The sequence below is a fragment of the Entelurus aequoreus genome, linkage group LG02, assembly GCF_033978785.1.
Source record: "Entelurus aequoreus isolate RoL-2023_Sb linkage group LG02, RoL_Eaeq_v1.1, whole genome shotgun sequence".
Lineage (NCBI taxonomy): Eukaryota > Metazoa > Chordata > Actinopteri > Syngnathiformes > Syngnathidae > Entelurus > Entelurus aequoreus.
Window position 1 is genome coordinate 70908635 of NC_084732.1, and position 21655 is coordinate 70930289.

A 21655-nucleotide genomic window follows, 5' to 3' on the forward strand; every position below is an offset into this window, starting at 1 on the left:
TACGCCGTGCTCCTTTTTTCATGATGACAATATTACAATATACATTTATTGTACAACAAAATGCTTTGAAACTGTGGCTAGTGTGGTAACCAACACTTTAAACATCACTAGAGTTTATGAATGAATGGGTTATACTTGTATAGCGCTTTTCTACCTTCAAGGTACTCAAAGCGCTTTGACAGTATTTCCACATTTACCCATTCACACTCTGATGGCGGGAGCTGCCATGCAAGGCGCTAACCAGCAGCCATCAGGAGCAAGGGTGAAGTGTCTTGCCCAGGGACACAACGGACGTGACTAGGGCATGTCAAGGTCCCACATCGCAATTATTGCTGACCTAACAGTACATTGATTTGTTTTCTTTCTTTTTTCTGTCTTATAATTGTCACACACACACTAGGTGTGGTGAGATTAACCCTCATCCCCCTGGGAGGTGAGGGGAGCAGTGAGCAGCAGCGGTGGCTGTGCCCGGGAATCATTTTTGGTGATTAAACCCCCAATTCCAACCCTTGATGCTGATTGCTAAGCAGGGAGGTAATGGGTCCCATTTTTTATGTATGAAGTTAAACGTATACACAATTTAATTTGATTTTAAATGGTTTAATAATAGACTGATAACTTGCTCTGAAGTTGTAAGCAGATATTTAAGGATTAATTTTTGATAACCAAAAAAGAAATGCTTGGAATTTGTTTTCATCAGATATTAAAGTGTTGAACTTTCTATTTTGACAGAAAAAATATGTGTACTGTATGCAATTTCATATTTTAAACTTAAATCTAATATTGCAACAAATATATTATCGCACATTCCAAACATCAAAATAAGTACTTTATCTGCTTGATTCATGATTTTGAAGCAACGTATCCATCAAATTGTACAAAGTAAAAATTATTTTTCCGTAAAAATGTTTACTGTAGAAACAAAACAAAAAAATTTGTAATGTTTTCCCATTTACAGTAATACACCGTAAAAATGACCGTAGATTCCCATTTACATTTACAGTATACATTGTAAAAAATGGTAAATTTTATGTAAAATTTCGGCAGCTAAACTTTACTCTTAAATCTACATGTTTTTCTTAGTGTACGTAAAAATATATAACAATAAATAATTGTGTAATGAAGCAATTTAAAATGTATATATTATTCACTGTTACAAATGGCCCTCTGAGGACAGCCATAACTGTGATGTGGCCCCCAATGAAAACGAGTGACACCCCTGTGGTAAATGTGGCGGACCACACAAAACGATGCAGTCAACCACAACTTAATATGTTATGGCGGGCACATAAAAGATGGCTTACCAAGTTAAATGATGGGACGAACCTTATAAATGTGACCATAAATGGGCCTTGAGTTTGACAGCGGTGGCATACTGTGATTAATACACTTATGTGTGTATGATCAGTGGCCCAAACTGAAAGGTTGTAGTCTTTTTATTATGTGGAACTGAGACATCCAGCAGCAAGCAAAATCAGAACCACTTGTACACCTTGTGCAAACTATTGTGCATCATTTTGCAAAGAAAACCCTGACGCAGACAAATAATGTGAAACCTTTGCTGTTTGTGTGAACGGAAACAATAATAAAAAAGGTAAGGCCAATTAAAGTTGCGTTGCTAGAAAACAACAGAGCAGAAACTAAAGAAATGGTAAATTAGCTCACTTCACATAAAAATCCCAGTTTTGCCCTTTTTTCCCCCTCCTTTTAAAATTCAGGACTCCTGAACATATTTCGATGCCATTGTAATCTGAAAGGTATTTGCAATTCATTTTAAAAAATGACACTAGTTGTGTTTTTAAGTTAAAAATGTGATCAAATGCCACACACAAACTTGCACATGAGCAAAAAATGGCCTTCAAATGTAAACATCAAAAAACATTTATCTTTGACTGGGGGGGGATACAAATTGGTAAAAAATTGTGATCGGTTTGTCCCAGCAGCTAAAGCAGGATTTATTAAGAGTGGCAAACTTAAACTTCATTGGTACTTTTTGTGTACTGGTTGGCCATTTTGTAATTGAAATGATGAGGATTTGTTCCACAGGAAATGTACGATTACATATTTAATAAACATTCCAGTCCCGTTCTTGACGTTTATAAAAATGGTTGGTGTTTCCATCCTGTAAATCCGTGAGTCCAGGAAGCAAAGAGTTCATGGTCTGTGCTTGGAGTGTCCTGAGCGTCTTCCAAAGCACCTTCACTCATCGCGGAGGAAGAAGAGGCCAGCCTTGCTTGCAAATGTCTGCTGGCTGAGAAAAGGATTCACTGAAGGCGGTTCTCGTCTTGTGGGCTTTCCTGGTGGCCTGGCGGCAAATCCTGGTGCGTCTGCTCGGCCCCTTGTTGGTTCTGAATCTGGTTCTGGTCCTGAGAAGCGTCGTGGTGGACTGGATCTGCGGGGTGCTGCTCCTGGATGAGGACGGCGGCTTGATCGTGGATCTCTGGGACGGCGTTTCCTTCGACTGTCACGACGACGACAACTTTTAGACGTGAGCCCCAAAAAAAGGAAAGTACTGCTGAACTTACTGTGGTCCTCAGGAGGTTGTTGCTGTTTTTCAGCTTTCAGTTGTTCCATGTGATCCACAGCCTGGACACAACAATGGCAGCCATGGTTAATAATACTAAGAATAATTCATATCAAAATAAATCACTAATATGTTGTGTTGCTACTGTAGACAAAAAAAATCTCAGTTTAATTTTGATTTTAAAAAATGTGGACTCTTTTAAAACCCTCCTTTAACTGTTAATGTGTTTTAGTTTTAAATTGCTAAGCTCTGATTTTCTTATTGTAGAACGTTTGAGACGTTTTAAAATGAAAAGTGTGTAACAAATAAACTAGTATTATTATTATTGTTATTAAGTAGATCCCCGCTTATTTACCTGATTTGAATTATAAAAAATATTTTTTATTATTAATTTATATAAAATGTGGTTTGGCGGCACTAACTGCAGGAGGGGGTCAAGTGTGGCGTGACAAGGGCATTATTATTATAACTTCATCGTATATTCGCATTGGCTATTACACACGTAATAAAAAGGTTTAACAAATGTATACAGATGAGGACAAATGTGTGTTATTACTATCAACGTATCTGTTTCTTGTTTATTTTATTACTACAATGTAGGGCTGGGCGATATGGCCTTTTATTAATATCTCGATATTTTTAGGCCATGTCACGATACACGATATATATCTCGATATTTTGCCTTAGCCTTGAATGAACACTTGATGCATATAATCACAGCAGTATGATGATTCTATGTGTCTACATTAAAACATTCTTGTTTATACTACATTAATATATGCTCATTTTAAACTTTCATGCAGAGAGGGAAATCACAACTAAGTCAATTTAGCAAAAGTGTATTTATTAAACAGTTTTTAAGCAGTGGCACAAACATTCATGTCATTTCCAAAACAGAAAGTGCAAGATTGTCAGAGACATTTTAAAACAAGCTATTAGTGCACTTTTGTGCATGATGTCACTAAGATGACATATCAAAACAACACTAAATTAAAGTGCACTTTCTGTACAGAATGCCACTACAATAGTTTAAAACAAATAAAGTGCACTTTTGTGCATGATGTCACACAAGATATTTCAATAACTGTCAAATAAAAATGAGCTGCATAATAGGAAATCAAATAGTGTATGTCCTTCGCTATGTGGTAGGTTCCTGCGGACGTCATCTCCTTCTGTTGTTGACTATTTTTTTCATACGGTGTTGATCTGGAAATGGTTGCTTGGGCATTTTGTGGGTGTGGCACCAAACGGAGATGTTGACAAACTTTTGCCACTCAGGGCCGCTAATAAAATCAAAGCATGCGAAGGCCATTTTGCAGCTGAGATAGCTCCAGCAAATCCTGCGACCCCCGAGAGGCACAAGCAGTAAAAAAAATGGATGGATGGATGGAAAATACAATATATAGTTTTTACCATCAGAGCTCCCCTAAAGTTTGATCCTGAGGACCTGGAAGGGTCTCGGTCAAAAATATTTTAAAAAAAAAAAGTCATATATATTATATATATATATATATATATATATATATATATATATATATATATATAATATATATATATATATAATATATATATATATACAGTACAGGCCAAAAGTTAGGACACACTTTCTCATTTCAATGTGTTTTCTTTATTTTTATGACTATTTACATTGTAGATTGTCACTGAAGGCATCAAAACTATGACACATGTGAAGTGAAAACCATTTCAGGTGACTACCTCTTGAAGCTCATCGAGAGAATGCCAAGAGTGTGCAAAGCAGTAATCAGAGCAAAGGGTGGCTTGTGTTCAATTATTTCACATTTTTATGTACATAACTCCACATGTGTTCATTCAAAGTTTTGATGCCTTCAGTGACAATCTACAATGTAAATAGTCATGAAAATAAAGAAAATGAGAAGGTGTGTCCAAACTTTTGGCCTGTACTGTATTTTTTTTCAACGCTTAAATTTCCAGATCAACTTCAGATCTGTTGATATAAAATTTTGTTTTGTGTTTTTTTCCATGTTTAATGCCCTAAATATGCAACATTTTCTCCAAAAATCTGATGTTAAGTAATTGGAGCCTTAAATACCAGTAGGTCAGTAAATCATAATATCATTGATTTTTATTCATTATTATTTTTTGAGAAATACATTTTTTTTTGTTTTATTTCAAATACCATTAAAATTAACAGAGATCCAAAAGGGCCCCACACATAAAAGTATTAAAAGTAAGTCATACATGTTTTTTTGTTTTACTTTTAACGCTTAAATCTCTGGATCAACTCCAGATCTATCGATAAGTTTTTATAATTTTTCATTACAAAAAATGCAATATTTTCCATCCAAAAAATATTTCCAAGTGTAAATCTTGGAAAAACCCTTCAATAGGTCAAAACGTTGATTCTGATTAATTATTTAGTTTGAGCAATGACAGTCTTAAAGAAAAACAACAACCTGTATGGCAGCTTTGTGTTATTAGGAGTCTCCTTACATTTCACCTGTATGCTCTTTAGCTCTTTTATCCCACTTTGTTGTAATAGTATTTTTAAAATGTGCTGCTGGGCATTTTAGAATTAGTTGCTGGCACTTTGACCACCTCTGTAGTAGACTATTGTGTACTCTTGTGCCATTCAGAAGATGGACTGTAGGGGGCAGTAACGTTTGAGCAGCTTGAGACTGGAGAATAGTTCAAGGGAGAGTTGTTGTTCTAGGAACTACTGCTGACTTTGTGTCGTTCTGCCTCAGTGTTATTCTGCCAACTTTACAGTATTTTAAGTATTCATGTAGCTAACTTTAGCACCAAAATGAGGCCCCGATAGCTTATTCAGTTTTTGGGCCTGGATACAACCATTACAGCATCATGGAAAGTATAACTCTTGTAAACACAGACTCGACTTGAAGTGTGAGTGTGTGTGTGTGTGTGTGTGTGTGTGTGTGTGTGTGTGTGTGTGTGTGTGTGTGTGTGTGTGTGTGTGTACCTGCTGTAGCTCCATTTTCTGCGCATTGAGCTGCTCCTGTTGTCTCTCCAGCTCATCTCTCTGTTTCTGGAGGTCAACAGACTTCTGGTGGAGGTCGTGCTCCTGCTGAGCGAGGTGCTCCTCAAATTCCCTCATCTCCTCGTCCGTGTAGGCCTGGTTCTGCTCCAAAGTCTGAAGGTGGGCACATGAATGCAGCTACATTACAGTGCTTTGACACATGATTGTGCACTTTGTAGTGACGTTGCAAACCATATTTATACATCGATAATTTAAGGAGCACAAGGAGTGATACCGTGTCCTTCCAGACTTCCTTGTGTGTCTCACTTTAAGACAAAAAAACAGGTGACCGATACAGCAGTCATTTATCAGGCGCGCTGCATTTGACATCATTCAAGTCTCCATCATTGATCAAAATGGAACTCAGAAAACGGAACAACTCCCAAGTGTGATTTTGGTCTTGCAACACCAAATAGATACATTAATTTCATTGTGCTATTTTTTTTAGAAATTAATTCAGTAACTTTTTAACAGAGATTAAGACATTATATATTTACACAATAATATAATTTTGGTATATTTTGATTTGTAACTTGATTGAATGCAATCAATGTGTACCTTTTTTGTTAGGACTCGGAATTCCCTGATAACAATTGTACTTTTATGGCTACTGTGTAATCCTACATGAGCATAACTATTGTATGCAATCAATGTGGAGCTTCTTTTTTTTTTTTTTCAAATATGATTTTTTCCTTGAGTGAAGTGTGAATTATATTTAAATAGCAATTTTCTCTAGTGACTCAAAGCGCTTTACATAGGGAAATCCATTATCTAAGTCAGTGGTTCTCAAATGGGGGTACGCGTACCCCTGGGGGTATTTTTTTTTTAAATTCTAAAAATAGCCACAATTCAAAAATCCTTTATAAATATATTTATTGAATAATACTTCAACAAAATATGAATGTAACTTCATAAACTGAACATCAAATCAAGTAGGCTATTCCATTCATTACAATGCAACAATGCAATATTCAGTGTTGACAGCTAGATTTTTTGTGGACATGTTCCATAAATATTGATGTTAAAGATTTCTTTTTTTGTGAAGAAATTTTTAGAATTAAGTTCATGAATCCAGATGGATCTCTATTACAATCCCCAAAGAGGGCACTTTAAGTTGATGATTACTTCTATGTGTAGACATCTTTATTTATAATTGAATCACTTGTTTATTTTTCAACAAGTTTTTAGTTATTTTTATATACTTTTTTCCAAATAGTTCAAGAAAGACCACTACAAATGAGCAATATTTTGCACTGTTATACAATTTAATAAATCAGAAACTGATGACATAGTGCTGTATTTTACTTCTGTATCTTTTTTTTCAACCAAAAATGCTTTGCTCTGATTAGGGGGTACTTGAATTAAAAAAATGTTCACAGGGGGTACATCACTGAAAAAAGGTTGAGAACCACTGATCTAAGTTACATTTAAACCAGTGTGGGTGCACTTGGAGCAGGTGGGTAAAGTATCTTGTCCAAGGACACAACGGCAGTGACTAGGATGGCGGAAGCCGAGATCGAACCTGGAACCCTCAAGTTGCTCTACCGAGCCACGCCACCCCTTAATGTTGTACATGTAACAACGTGTTTTTTTAATTTTAGACCACAGAAAGAATAGGGGCTACTGTTGCAGAAGCTAATGGGGATTCTAATACAATATTTTATTTGCAGGTCAAATGTAGTGACTTTCTTAATCCAACAGGTGGCAAATGACCATGATGAAAAACATAACAGTATCAGGCAGTGTTGATACAGGTAGTGAGTGTGCCATATACTCAGTGAGGCATCATTTACCCATCTCTAGTACTTAGTCTCACCTCCCAACTGTCCGGCTCCAAGAATTCCTTTTTATTGGTAGCAGTCAGGAACTCCTCTAATGAGACCAGCCTGTCTTGGTTAGCATCCACCTGCAGGGAGAAGTGTAGTGGTATTTGGTGTGGTAGTTTCTCATTTATTTAGCTAGAAGATGAGGGTAAAATAAACTAAATTATAAGTAGCTCTCTTTCAGTGAAAAGTGATCAATATTACATTTGCAAGACGGAATTTCTGATGATGTGGGAGGTCAGTGTAGATTGTGTGTTTTCAAGTCTGTACTTCACCTCGTTCATGACATGTTCCCTCATGCGTAACCTTTCCTCCTCCATTTCCACCATATCGTCCTCCTCGTTGGTAGGATCATAGATTTTCTCCAGCTGAAACGGCGAGAGTGGAAAAGTTAGCGACTATTTAGTCCAAACGGTTCACGTTGTCTATGACTTTTTTACCTCTTTGGTGAAGAGTGACTCCAGTTCTTGCTCGTCAAAGAAACCGTCTCCATTAGTGTCTGCAACAGACAGGCTCCAAATAAAACCAAAAAACAATGAAGGCGTGACCTTTATTTACAGGAAAAGGGCTTACCATGTAAATTGAAAAAGGTTTTCGGGTCAAAATCCTCAGGGTCCAAACCATCTGTTTCCTCCCACACTTCTTTTAGCTGATTCTCGCTACCCTGCAAGAAGTCATCATGAAATTTGATCACACATTGGAATAATCTGATGCTTTCTACATGAAGACCCAACAACCCTATCAGACTTACCGGGTGGTTGACTTTGGGATGGTCAGCGTGTTTCTTCCTCAGCTCCTCATAGTGCTCCTCCTCTTGCTTTCTTTTATCTTCATCCAGCGTCTTTAGGTGTTCCTGCCTGTCGTGCTCCTTCATCATTTCATACCTCTTGAACTCCTCGTGTCGCTCTTTGTCAAAATTCTCCAGATCGTCGGTGGCCTGGATGCAGGAACACAAGGTTTTAAACTTTGAGAGAATTGTCCAGTAAAAGCAGATTCAACATGACCTAAAAGTGACACAATCAACATTCTCCTGGCAGTGAACATTTGGAAACATGATGAAGGAGACGAAGAACACAAGAGACAAAGAATAAGTTGAGGAGATGAAGAGTAAGACGAAAAAGAAAGAGGGTGACGAAGGAGAAAAAGACCACAACGAAGGAGACGAAAAAGAAGAGAAAGAGGAGATGAAGGAAATTAAGTTGAAGAAGAAAGACATGAAGAAGATGATGATGGAGACATAAGAAGGCTGAGTCGAAAAAATTAAAAGGTGGCAAAGAAAAAATTTACAAGAGAAAAAGGACAGAAATTAAGAAAATGAAGGAAAGAAGAAAAAGAAAATAAAGAAGACCAATGTCAAAAAATACAAAAATAAGAAGGCGAGTAAAAAGAAAGACAAAGGAGACGAGGTACACAAAAATGAGAAGAGAAAGAAACGAAGAAGACAAACAAGAAGGAAACAAAGAAGATAATGTAGGAGATGACACAAAAGAGAATAATAAGGAGGGGAAGAAAAAGAAGGGACAGGCATAAGACAATTAAGAAAACAGAGAAAAAAGGAGACAAAGAAGAAAAAGACGAGGGACAGAAAAGGAAGAGAATAGGGAGGTGAAGAAAAAGAAGGTACCAAAGAAGAAGAGGAAGAAAGAGTCAAATGTCATGAAAAAGAAACGAAGTAGATGAAGTGTAAGAGCGGAAAAAAAGGAGACAGAGAAGATGATGGAGACAAAGCAAAAGATGATGTAGAAAATGATAAACAGAGATGAAGGGGAATACAAAAAAGATGAAGGACACGAAAAGGATAAAGAGACGAAAGCGAAACAAAAATGACTAAGAAGTTGTAGACGAAGGAGATAAGAAAGCAAATAAGAAGAAAAAAAGGAAGATGAAAAATTACACAAAGGACACAAAGAAGAAGAGAAAAAGGAGATGAAGTAAATGACAAAAGAGACTAAGGCTGCAGCTAACGATTATTTTTCTATCGATTAATCCATAGATTATTTTTATTTTTTTCGAGTAATCGGTTAATCTATAGATTATTTTTCGATTAATCTATAGATTATTTTTCCTTTTACCGATTATTTTTTTATTCAAAATGAAGATGAAAAAATAAATGTAGCCCCGTTTTTTCAAAAGGCATGGCTTTTATTTACAAAAAAAAAGAATTATGGCCACTCAGTCAACATTGACAACAACATGACTAAATAAGTCAACATTGACAACAACATGACTAAATATTCTGTAACAATGTATACATTTAAAACTTTTAACATTTAACAAAATTAAAAGTAGCTTATTTGCTTTTTAATGTGCAAATATAAAAGTCAACATCCAGTGCAAATCTTAATATTCTGCAATAGTATAAGCATTTCAAAAGTAAAAGTATTGCTTATTTTGCTTTAAAATGTGCAAAAATAAAGATAAACATCCAATACAAAAAAGTGCAAAAACGAAATATTCTGTAACAACAGTGTAAACATTTCAACAAAAGTGAAAGTATTGCTTTTTTGCTAAAATGTGCAAAAATAAAGATATACATCCAATACAAAAAAGTGCCAATCTATATATTCTGGAGCACTGTAAACATTAAGTATTGCTTTTAAAATGTGCAAAATGGCATGCTTTTTCCCCCTCGCCCGCACCGTCTGCTTTGATCGTCTGCTTTGCGCTTCGCCATGACGGTAGTGTGACGTAAATATGCGACGCGTCGACGCACAAAAACGGCGTCGACGTATTTACGTAACCAATGACGTCGACTACGTCGACGCGTCGTTTCAGCTTTATAAGAGACAACACAGAAAATGGGGAAGAAGAATAATTCAAGCATGTCATTGCCATGTCACCATGTTGTTAATCACCTAAACTCACAGGTGATGACCTCATTCAGTAAATCAGTCAGGACACCTTAAAGTTACTACCGTATTTTTCGGAGTATAAGTCGCTCCGTAGTATAAGTCGCACCGGCTGAAAATGCATAATAAAGAAGGAAAAAGAACATAAGTCGCACTGGAGTATAAGTCGCATTTTTTGGGGAAATTTATTTGATAAAACCCAACACCAAGAATAGACATTTGAAAGGCAATTTAAAATAAATAAATAGTGAACAACAGGCTGAATAAGTGTACGTTATATGACGCATAAATAACCAACTGAGAACGTGCCTGGTATGTTAACGTAACATATTATGGTAAGAGTCATTCAAATAACTATAACATATAGAACATGCTATACGCTTACCAAACAATCTGTCACTCCTAATCGCTAAATCCAATGAAATCTTATACGTCTAGTCTCTTACGTGAACGAGCTAAAAAATATTATTTGATATTTTACGGTAATGTGTTAATCATTTCACACATAAGTCGCTCCCGAGTATAAGTTGCACCACCGGCCAAACTATGAAAAAAACTGTGACATATAGTCCGAAAAATACGGTATAATGTTTAGAACAGTGTAGAACATTAGCGCCCAACAATGGGTCCAAAAAAATCTGTTTCTCAGCTGTGGTCACTTTTCCACCAGTTGTGGCAGTAATGACAATCTCAAACAAACAGACTTATTCTGTTTGTTTGGAGCTATAAAGTCTGGAGCTCAAGTCTTAAAAAAGTTTAAGCACAAAAATTATAACTAAATGGGTAAAGCTCTACTTTAATTTGCACTTTAATTGTATTTACAGTTTAGTTAAAAAATATATTCATTATTAATTTTGTTCATTTTAACACAACATAACTAAGTAAATGTATTTTTCGTCAGTTATTTATGAGTCCTTTCTTATGCAATATAATTGGTTAGTACTTATTTTTCTACTTAGCCTGACCTAAGTGTAAGGTTTATGTGTTAAATAAATATTAATCTTTGTGAATAACACATGGTTTTATGTCATTTGACCAGGTTGTAACTAGAGATGGCAGATGCCGATAAATGTTTAAAATGTCATATCGGAAATTATCGGTATTGTTTTTTATTATCGGTATCGTTTTTTTTTGTTTTTGTTTTTTTTGTCTTTTTATTAAATCAACATAAAAAACACAAGATACACTTAGAATTAGAGCACCAACCCAAAAAACCTCCCTCCCCCATTTACACTTATTCACACAAAAGGGTTGTTTCTTTCTGTTATTAATATTCTGGTTCCTACATTATATATCAATATATATCAATACAGTCTGCAAGGGATACAGTCCGTAAGCACACATTATTGTGCGTGCTGCTGGTCCACTAATAGTACTAACCTTTAACAGTTATTTTTACTCATTTTCATTAATTACTAGTTTCTATGTAACTGTTTTTATATTGTTTTACTTTCTTTTTTATTCAAGAAAATGTTTTTAATTTGTTTATCTTATTTTATTATTTTATTTTTTTTAAAAAGGACCTTATCTTCACCATACCTGGTTGTCCAAATTAGGCATAATAATGTGTTAATTCCACGACTGTATATATCGGTATCGGTTGATATCGGTATCTGTAATTAAAGAGTTGGACAATATCGGAATATCAGATATCGGCAAAAAGCCATTATCGGACATCCCTAGTTGTAACCTGTAAGTAGGTTAAATATAATTATTGAATACAATTCAAATCAAGAGTATATTTGAGTGGGCTTCAGGCCTCTCTGCAGTGGAAATGTTGGGCCCTTAGGTCAAAAAGGTAAAAAAAACTACTGGTTTAGACCATGCTGTTGTTTGTTTACAAATGCTGCAGTCTATTTATAAAGTCATTGACATAGTCGTAACTAACTTCTACTAAACCAGTGCTTCTCAAATATTTTCTGTTACGCCCCCCCTAGGAAGAAGAAAGTATTTCGCCCCCGCCCCCCACTCTCCACCATGACTTAAAATAGTATATTATGTCCATAAATTTGTTATAACAATACCTCTGCATAACATTGTCAGCTTATCAAAAATAAAGGAAACAACACACCAGTCTTTCCTCGTCCCCCACCGTGGTTACAGTGAAGCCAAGTGCGACATACGCTCATCATATTCTGGTACAGCATAAAAAGCATGTTCCCCGAAGTTACGCACCGTGCCCGCCCCACTGGTTTGAGAAAGATTGTACTAAACACAGTGTAAAACACTGTTTAAGGTGGTGGTGATATAAAAAACAACAACTAATATTTCACTCTTAGAATACACTTGCTAATAAACAATATACAGACACTAATCCTCAAAGTTCAGGATGAATGGCTGCAAATCTTTCACTAAACAATGCCTTTCATAGTCGAGAAAGAGCTACAAACAACATGCATGTATGATGCAATTCACAAACAGTTTAAAAATGTAAAACATATTAATTAAACTTACCGATTTGATGAGGCGATCCAGGTCATCCACTTCAAATGTGTGTGGATTCATATGGTTCAAGTATTCAAACTGTTTCAACAGAGCCTGGTGGTCCACTGCGATATCTATTGAGGTAGCATAACAATTTATTTCTAGGCTCCTAAGTTACATTAATTTTTTCCAGTCAACCCACCATTTCCACCTTCGAGGTCATGCCTTGCTTTAATCAATGTTCGCAGTCGGTTTACCTCCTGCCTCTTCAACTCGTCCAGTTTTGTTCTTACGTGGTGGCTTACAAAGTCCAGCTCTTTGGCTAGTTTACCTTGCTGTGTTGTACACAGAAACACAACATTATTCAACTTAGGAGCTGTAACAGTCTAAGACTTGAAATAAAAATACAATTATTTTCAATTTTTGCCAGAACACAGGGTTGTTTCTCGAAATATCTGTAAAGGTGTCTGTCTACCCGCGTAGTCTAGTGGTAACTACACTGCTCAAAAAAATTAAAAGAACAGTTTTTTTTATCAGGGTATGGCATGAATTCAATGGCATTTTTCTGATAAGGTTTTGGTCAGGTACGTGGCAGAGGGGGTTGTTAATCAGTTTCAGCTGCATTGGTGTTGATGGAATTAACAACAGGTGCACTAGAGGGGCAACAACGAGATGGCTCCCAAAACAGGACTGGTTTTGCAGGTGGAGGCCATTTCAAGTTCCTCCCTCTTGATCCTTTTTAACTGTTTTTCCACAAGTGTTGGCTTTAGCTAGAGTCATTATCACGACTGGGAGCATGAGGCGATTTCTTAACCCTCCTGAAATTGCGCAGATTATCCTACTCCTCCAGGATGGCACATCCATGCGTGCTGTTGCAAGAAGATTTGATGTGTCTCCCAGTACAATCTCCAGAGCATGGAGGAGATTCCAGGAGACAGGCAGTTACTCTAGGAGAGCTGGACAGGGCCGTAGACAGTCCTCATCCCATCAGCAGGACCGATATCTGCTGCTTTGTGCAAGGAGGAACAGGTTGAGGACTGCCCGAGCCCTACAGAATGACCTCCAGCAGGCTACTGGTGTGAATGTCTCTGCCCAAACAGTCAGAAACAGACTTCACGAGGGTGGCCTCAGGGCATGACGTCCTGTAGTGTGCCCTGTGATCACTGCTCAGAACCGTGGAGCTCCATTGGCATTTGCCATAGAACACCAGAATTAGCAAGTCCGCCACTGGCGCCCTGTGCTTTTCACAGATGAGAGCAGGTTTACCCTGAGCACCTGTGATAGACGTGAAAGGGTCTAGAGAAGCCAAGGAGAGCTCTATGCTGCCTGCAACATTATTCAGCATGACCCGTTCGGTGGTGGGTCAGTGATGGTCTGGGGAGGCATTTCCATGGAGGGACCAACAGACCTCTACAGGCTAGAGAACGGCAGTCTGACTGCCATTAGGTATCGGGATGAAATCCTTGCACCCATGGTCAGACCCTACGCTGGTGCAGTAGGTCCTGGGTTCCCCCTGGTCCACGACAATGCCCGGCTTCATGTGGCAAGAGTATGCAGACAGTATCTGGAGGATGAAGGAATTGACACAATTGAATGGCCCTCACGATCACCTGATCTAAACCCGATAGAACACCTCTGGGACAGAATGTTTCGGTCCATCAGACGCCGCCAGGTTGCTCCTCAGACTTTACAGGAGCTCACTGATGCCCTTAGACAGATCTGGGAGGACATCCCACAAGACACCATCCGTGGTCTCATTAGGAGCATGCCGCAACTAGGGATGATGTTTGATAAGAAATTATCGAGTTCGAGCCTATTATCGAATCCTCTTATCGAACCGATTCCTTATCGATTCTCTTATTGAGTCCAGATAGGTTGTTGTATATGGAAAAAAAACACACAATATTTGGTTTAACAAAAGCTCACTTTTATTATATAAGAAAACAATTTAATCTAATAAATAAATAAACATTGACTTTTACCCCCCTAAAAAAATAAAATGATAAATAATGATAAATGGGTTATACTTGTTTAGCGCTTTTCTACCTTCAAGGTACTCAAAGCGCTTTGACAGTATTTCCACATTCACCCATTCACACACACATTCACACACTGATGGCGGGAGCTGCCATGCAAGGCGCTAACCAGCAGCCATCAGGAGCAAGGGTGAAGTGTCTTGCCCAAGGACACAACGGACGTGACTAGGAAGGTAGAAGGTGGGGATTGAACCCCAGTAACCAGCAACACTCCGATTGCTGGCACAGCCACTCTACCAACTTCGCCACGCCGCCCCAAATAAAATAAATACATATTAACTGTTGTTACCCAAAGTATATTAAGTGGGATTTTTCAGAAAAACAAATATATACAGTAACACAAAAACAACCTGTCTCTGTGATCACTATAGGTGAATAAATAATAATATAGTGTTAAATAAAATCAGTCCCTTGGGCACAAAACTGAAAATAATACAGCTCTCCAAAAAGTGCAGTTCTGCTGCTATTTGACATGACTGTTTGTTATGATGCTTTGACATTTTTGCACTTTATTTCTTTATTGAAAGAAAATTCTATGAAGAGAAAGGTTCTTTGCAAATGTGGTTACAATGCTAAAAAATGAAAAGTTAAAGCTAAAAAAAGAAATACACTTTATTGAGTTAACATTATTTCTTTATAAGGGGAAAGATGTTATGAGCTAGGCAATATAACAACTACACTACCCAGCTTGCAACGGGGGTGACGAGCATGCGCGGTAGCCCCGAAAAGTGTTGCATATCGTCACCCGGCAGCTAATAATGAGGTTATTATGAGCACGCTGTGAAAGTGAACGTCAAGAACTCAGCCAACACGCCTCGTCTGCATTATTTATAATTAGACAGACAACACATATACAGTGTGATTTTGTTTTGTTTACAAGTAAAGAAAAACAAAAGTTAAAAAAGGGAGATATATGTTGTATATATATGTATGTGCTGCGGTTGCTTTAAGAACGTTGCGACAGCTGCCGTAAAGGAGGTGCGTTGCTAGCCTGGTTGCTATGTTTCCGGTTGGTCGTAAAAGTGTTGGTCATGTGTTTTTACCCTGCTCAAATTTCTCAGTAAAGTTATTCATTGGATTATACCTTTTGTTTTTAACTTTATTACACCTTGGAGCGCTTTTTCCCGTCCATTGTTTTCCTGCTTTCCCTATCTGCGCCTAATGACTGAGCTACGTGACGCCATTTCTTGTGATGTTACACGGAGCATTTCTAGTCAGGACGGGATTCGTTCCGAGGGATTCGAATAAAGAACCAACCCTTTTTATTTACTATAGTGGTCTCGATAACGGGTACCGGTTCTCAAAAAGGGATTCGAGTCCGAGGACTCGGTTCATTTCTTATCAAACAACCGGGAAAACCGGTTTCGAGTATCATCCCGAGCCGCGACGTTGTCAAGCATGCATACAAGCACGTGGGGGCCACACAAGACATTGAAAATAATTTTGAGTTGCAGAAATTGAATTTAGGCAAAATGGACGAGCCTGCCACATCATTTTTTCACTTTGATTTTTGGGGTGTCTATATACTGAGCCCTCTGGAGGCTGAAAACGTTTATTTCTATCAAAAGATGTGGCATCCTTTTGTTCCTGAGACATTAAACTGTCCATATCAGTATAGATATCCAACTTTTTTTTTTTCACCATTGAAATCGGATGTGTTTTCAAAGTGTTCCTTTAATTTTTTTGAGCAGTGTACTATACTTATTTAGTTGGATCATTTAGAATCTGGATTAAGAAAACGATTTTAAAAAATCTAGAGGAAGCAGTGTGATGAAATAAGGAATCTTCAGACATTGACAAAACAGCTGGACAGATGACAAGGATACCAGTTGAACCAAAAACAACTAGCCAGCTCTAATGCCAGCTAGAGCTGCCTTCAACTAGTCAAAGATTCGATTCGGAGGGGTCAAATTCGACTATCAACCTTGCAGGGGAATCGTTTGCTATTAGACCCACATAGGGAAGGAGGTGAGTTAATTAATACGTGCTGGGTCCCCGCATTCGACTTATACTTCCTCTGTTTAGTCAAGTTTGACGTCTTCTTGGCATAGCACTCCAGCTGAGCAGAGAGGTCCTCACAAACTCTGCTTTAGACTTTTTGAGGTGGAAAAGTTGCAAATAATAACTTTGTTTTGTTCACTTTTGTGAAAGATGTTTTGTTCACTTTTATGAAAGACGTACCTTTACATTAATTAACTTTGGAGTAGTCACATATATGTACTGGAGCACCTCTATGTAATGTTACTGACAACCTAGTGAGCAGTCAGTATACACTACATACTGGTTATTTCTCTTAAACGCCTTAGATTCCACTGAATGTCGACGATGGGCAAAATCCCTAACAACATAAATTTGACTATGAAATCTTTAGTTGAAGACAGCCCTAATAATTTGACTGATTTTAATATTCCAGAGGTTCATATTTTTCACTTTACTTTGTTCTTATATGGATGTTTGTGTCACAAGGAAATGTGCAGCTTTCCAAATAGCACTTTATTTAACTGGATTCTTATTTGTGAATTTATTCAAAAAGACTAATATATCTTATTTGTTGATAGTAGGAGAACATGTTATTCTCGTTGTAAATTGGTGATATTTTTGTTTTAATGTTTCAAAAAGTGAAAAACAAATGTGTTTTTTTTCTATAACTTAGATTTGTGTCTTACATTCACAAACGGCATTTACTTATGAACCACATCCAGTGGCATCGCAATAAAACGTGCATAATGTGTTCATTACACCACATGTAACCTGACATTAGTTTAAAAGAAGAGCTGCTGCATATATCACTAACTATTGATTGATATCTGTATTGGAAATGAACTGCTGGACAGTATCTGTAAATCGGTAAGAAAGTCCATTTTAACACAGAAAGATGTTCTCTAAATTCTAATAGGTGGAGAAAAAATGTCTTATTTGTGTTTAAAAATCGAAAACAATATAGGTGGGGGATGTACCTTAATGTCTTCCATGTCCGTATTATGGAGTTTTTCTCTGAAATGTTCATCTTTTTCGAGAAAATCAATGACTTCCCTGAGGTAGCGGTCATAGTGGAGGCCAGTGTCCTATGGCGGGAGACAGAAATGATCAGCGTTAATGCATAAATTAAGTCGTCAAAACACTCACTTTGTGTGTTTGACAGAAAAAAAAGACAGATGTTGTGATTGTGGCACAAAAACTCAAAACATATGTCAAGTTAATGTACATGTTATTTTCTTGAGCAGTTCAGTTGAATTTAATTCTAAAATAGCCTGTTTGCTAGGTTTTGGATTAGCAAATAAAGACAATTCAGGTTTCAACTCACAACTTCTAGAAAGTTACTTCTGATACCTGACTGTAATATTGTAAACCAGGGGGGTCCAAACCTTTTATCAGCGAGGTCTGCATACAGAAAAATCTAAGGATTTGATCTATTTTGATACATTATTTTTATAATATGCCAAAGGGCAATAAAAATGAGATAAAAAATGAGGACAATATAGGGATACAAAATAACTTTATTGTGGCCCCTGTGGAAAACTTAAGACACCCGCGGTAAAGACAAATACAAGAGTAGAGTCTGCTTTACAATGGATTTGTACCAGACCCTCTGAGATGTTGCGATCGCACCTATTCAGAAATGCACATCATCAACATCATCAAACTGCACTTTCAACATGCGCGGATTAAAAATAAAAATAACAGACTCTGTGCTGTTCGCCACCACACAGATCACGGTACCCCCACTCTACCTACCGGCTTTTATGTGCGCTCTATGGCAGCGACCGTGGGGAAACTATGTGCACATATTTTAAGTTCTGGACACTACATGCACTCCGGATTTTATTTGGTTTTATTAGTTACACAAACAGATGTAATGATTTTAAAATTGAATATCAGTTATAGGGACCAAAATTATCCCGGTTAATATTATCATCACGGTATTGTTGAAAGTGCTCAAAAAGTACTTATAGACACTGAAATAATCTAACAGAGTTATTTTTTAATGAACTAAAACAAATAAATACACTGTTAGAAAACCCACTAATTTGCATGTTTTGTGTTTCTCATGCTTCACTGATAGTGTTTTAGTCTTATTTAAATGGCTATGCTGACAATTTAATAGCTTAGTTGCTCAGGCATCAATGTGTTTATATAAGTTTTGATTGGGGTATGTCATTTCTTTAAGGGGGAAGACTTTAATGTCTCTTGTTTTCATGTTAGCATTTAAATTAGCAAGCTGTCAGTCCGTGTGTTTATCAAAGTGCAGATATCAATCATGATTTCTCGATAATTTAAATTTTAAACGGTAATATTAACTGTCGGGTGTTTCATAATCATTAATACAGTTTATCGTTACATCCCCAATACAGAGAAACCCGTTGAAGTTGACGTCCCTCCGATTGGCTCAACGTAAGCGGTTGTCGACCTAACCGAAACTGGCCATTGATTGTTGGGCCATTGACATTATTTGTGACTTTCGCCTGAGACATCAAGATTTTTGTTTGTTGACATTACTCTTCTTCATGTGCCAAAATGTGCATTTTGGAAAAAAAAGGCGGATGAAAGAACAAAGAACTAATCGTCAGGAGTTTTACAGCGGTTATCATTAATAGCGTTTATGGTTAAATCCATATTGTGTGGTAATAAAAGGAGTGAAACATCAACATTTGCTTGCCAAATATGGCACACTTTTATGTGCAACTAAAACATTTTGGTGATTTGTTGAAAATCTGTGCTTTTGGGGGGTTAATGTTATTATTTATTGTGTTTCTTACATCAAGGAACATTATGTTATCAAATTTTCACATTTCAACATGGCGCTCTAAAAAACATCCAAAAGCCTCCATCATCGTTTTATATACATGCTTTAAGTATATATGTAATGTAGAAACAGGCACATTCATACTACAATGTAATATTTACATATTTTGCTCATTTTATACATTAGGCGGTGTATTAATTTGAGACGCATCACAAAGTTCACATTTCCCTTCAACAACAGCAACACCTCAAGGTTGTATGCAACCGCTGAGCCTTGATGCTCTTGATGTTGGGGGCTGACCTGTGCGAGGAGGTCTTACAAGTTGCTACGGTCTACGAGGAGGACTTCAAGCAGACAATCTTGCAAATCCTTAGCAGAGGTCCAAATCAAAGACAACTCACGGCAGACTTCATGAGAGCTAACAAAGACTACTTTGGGACAAATGATGATTTTGTCCTTTTATTTTTGAGCCTGAATATACAGAGGATGATCTACAAGTTTTAAAAGCTGTGTGCTTAACACATCCAGATTTCAGTGAAAGACAAAGGTTCATAAAGCACTAGTGCTAAGTGCTGAGCAAGATACTACTAACATAAGTACTACGAACATAATAAAAACATTACTGTACAGTGTCTGCTCTCACTGGGCTGCCGACTGATGGGCTGTTCATATATATATACCCATTTAGAGGAAAAATGATGACCACATCCTTCTACTATACAGGTGAGAGGCATGATTTGTAATGTAGAATTAACTTTTACTAGCGGAGAGGCGACGCAGGAGCTCACCGGCTCAATGCGTCACTATAGCAGCATAACCTTGTTACCTCACTGCACCACTAAAAATAGTTCCATCTGCAGTAGCGCTTATAACAACAACATGAGATGTAAATAGAATATTGTTGGCGGTTTTGGGATGTTTTTTTAGAGGGTGGAATAAAGTGTTCCAACTAACTGCATTGTTAGCCACCTCGTGCTTGCCATATTTTACAACTTAGAAAGCATAAAAAAAGAAAAGCATGTGTTCGTGTCTTATATACAATGTTAATGATAGGCAACATTACAGAAAACAGTGCAGTTCCCCTTTTAGAGGTACTTTATTTTCTTTCAGTCCTTCATTTTAGGTTACAAACAACACTTAAACTATTGATGACACATTCAAAATCCCAATCTGATGCAATGTCATTGAAATAAATCAGCCTCTAACCATTGCAACTCTCTGGAAAAAGCTGACGGCACACAAAGTCAGACATTTTAAGCTTTAGCAATTACAAAAAAAAGCCAGTGAAATCCTGGACGGACTGGTAGACCTGTATGATGTCATTACAAACAAAAATATTGGTTGTGGCTTGTGCAGCCCTTTGAGACACTTGGGATTAAGGGCTATATAAATAAACTTTGATTGATTGATTTGGAAACATTATGTTTTTTTCTTACCACACTGGCTGGAGCTGTTTCAGTTTTCATCTCAGGCGCTTTGATTTTGGTCCTGTCAATACTGATAGGAACTGCCTCCACATTGTGGATGTGGACAAGCACCAGAACCCAGCTGACCAGCAGGACATGATTCCACCACATCTTTCCAATTAAAGACAACAAACAGTGAAATCAATAGAGTTACAAGAACATCCACACAATCATGTACATACTTTAATGACGAATGGCGCCCGTTAAAACAGTATATTTAAGGGTATTTGAAAAGGTTTAGCGTCAATAAATAAATGAATACATCATTACTGTCTAGCTAATTATACTCAAAGGTGGATGTTGACGTTAGCCTTTAGCACTGCTACTGTCAGCTTTGGCCAGTAACTCTTCCTTTGGTCCCCGGAACTAAAACGGACTTAAATCTGTCAGTGACTACATTTAAGCATTTCTTTAAAATGAGGCAGACGAATGCGTGTTTGTTGTATACTCACGTTACTACGGCTGTAAAAGACCATTTGCTGGATTAATTCTCCTCTACCGCTTCCTCTTAACAGCTCAGTCCGCAAGAAGCTAGTTAGACGACAGGGGGCGGGGCCAGTAGAAAGGCTTATTTTCATTGGTCCGCTCAGACGTCAGTCAAATGCTCAGTGGTTAGGTTGAGTTGGATCTTACGTGGCGAGGTGACGAAAGTGTGCGCGCATGTGCAAACCAGAATGAGCCCGAAGCAGTTCTGGGAGTAGAGACGGAGTGCGTTTTGACAATATTATACAACTTTGTATTACGCAATTAATTTGAAAGCTTACTATTGTGAT

At 37.3% G+C, this 21655-nt stretch overlaps 2 protein-coding genes across 4 annotated transcripts in view; one reads left to right on the forward strand and one right to left on the reverse strand.

Annotated features, from left to right (window-relative positions):
• The window catches only part of LOC133638776 (caprin-1-like), a 25828-nt gene extending 25821 nt beyond the window's left edge, over positions 1-7 (forward strand). For all 3 annotated transcript variants that reach the window (XM_062031720.1, XM_062031737.1, XM_062031728.1), the window contains one exon: positions 1-7. This exon is cut by the window's left edge and continues 554 nt beyond it. The gene's annotated coding sequence lies outside the window, so the exon portion shown is untranslated.
• A 1411-nt stretch (positions 8-1418) lies between these two features.
• On the reverse strand, positions 1419-21479 carry LOC133638793 (nucleobindin-2-like). Its single transcript, XM_062031751.1, has 13 exons — positions 21335-21479; positions 20853-20993; positions 17630-17737; positions 12839-12971; positions 12667-12770; positions 8115-8300; positions 7937-8027; positions 7804-7862; positions 7639-7731; positions 7357-7446; positions 5484-5654; positions 2526-2586; positions 1419-2461 (listed from the first exon to the last, which is right to left on the reverse strand). The coding sequence occupies exons 1-13, from the start codon at positions 21458-21460 to the stop codon at positions 2265-2267; spliced, it is 1560 nt and encodes a 519-aa protein (XP_061887735.1). The 5' UTR covers positions 21461-21479; the 3' UTR covers positions 1419-2264.
• Positions 21480-21655: the final 176 nt, after the last annotated feature.

Excerpts from the sequence above, each read along its gene's own strand:
- LOC133638793 (XM_062031751.1), bottom strand. The coding sequence starts at position 21,460 with ATGAAAATAAGCCTTTCTACTGGCCCCGCCCCCTGTCGTCTAACTAGC. Across the intron at positions 12,972-17,629 it reads CGGACATGGAAGACATTAAG|CAAGGTAAACTAGCCAAAGA; the intron begins GTACATCCCCCA and ends TGTACAACACAG. Across the intron at positions 7,863-7,936 it reads AACCTTTTTCAATTTACATG|ACACTAATGGAGACGGTTTC; the intron begins GTAAGCCCTTTT and ends TGTCTGTTGCAG.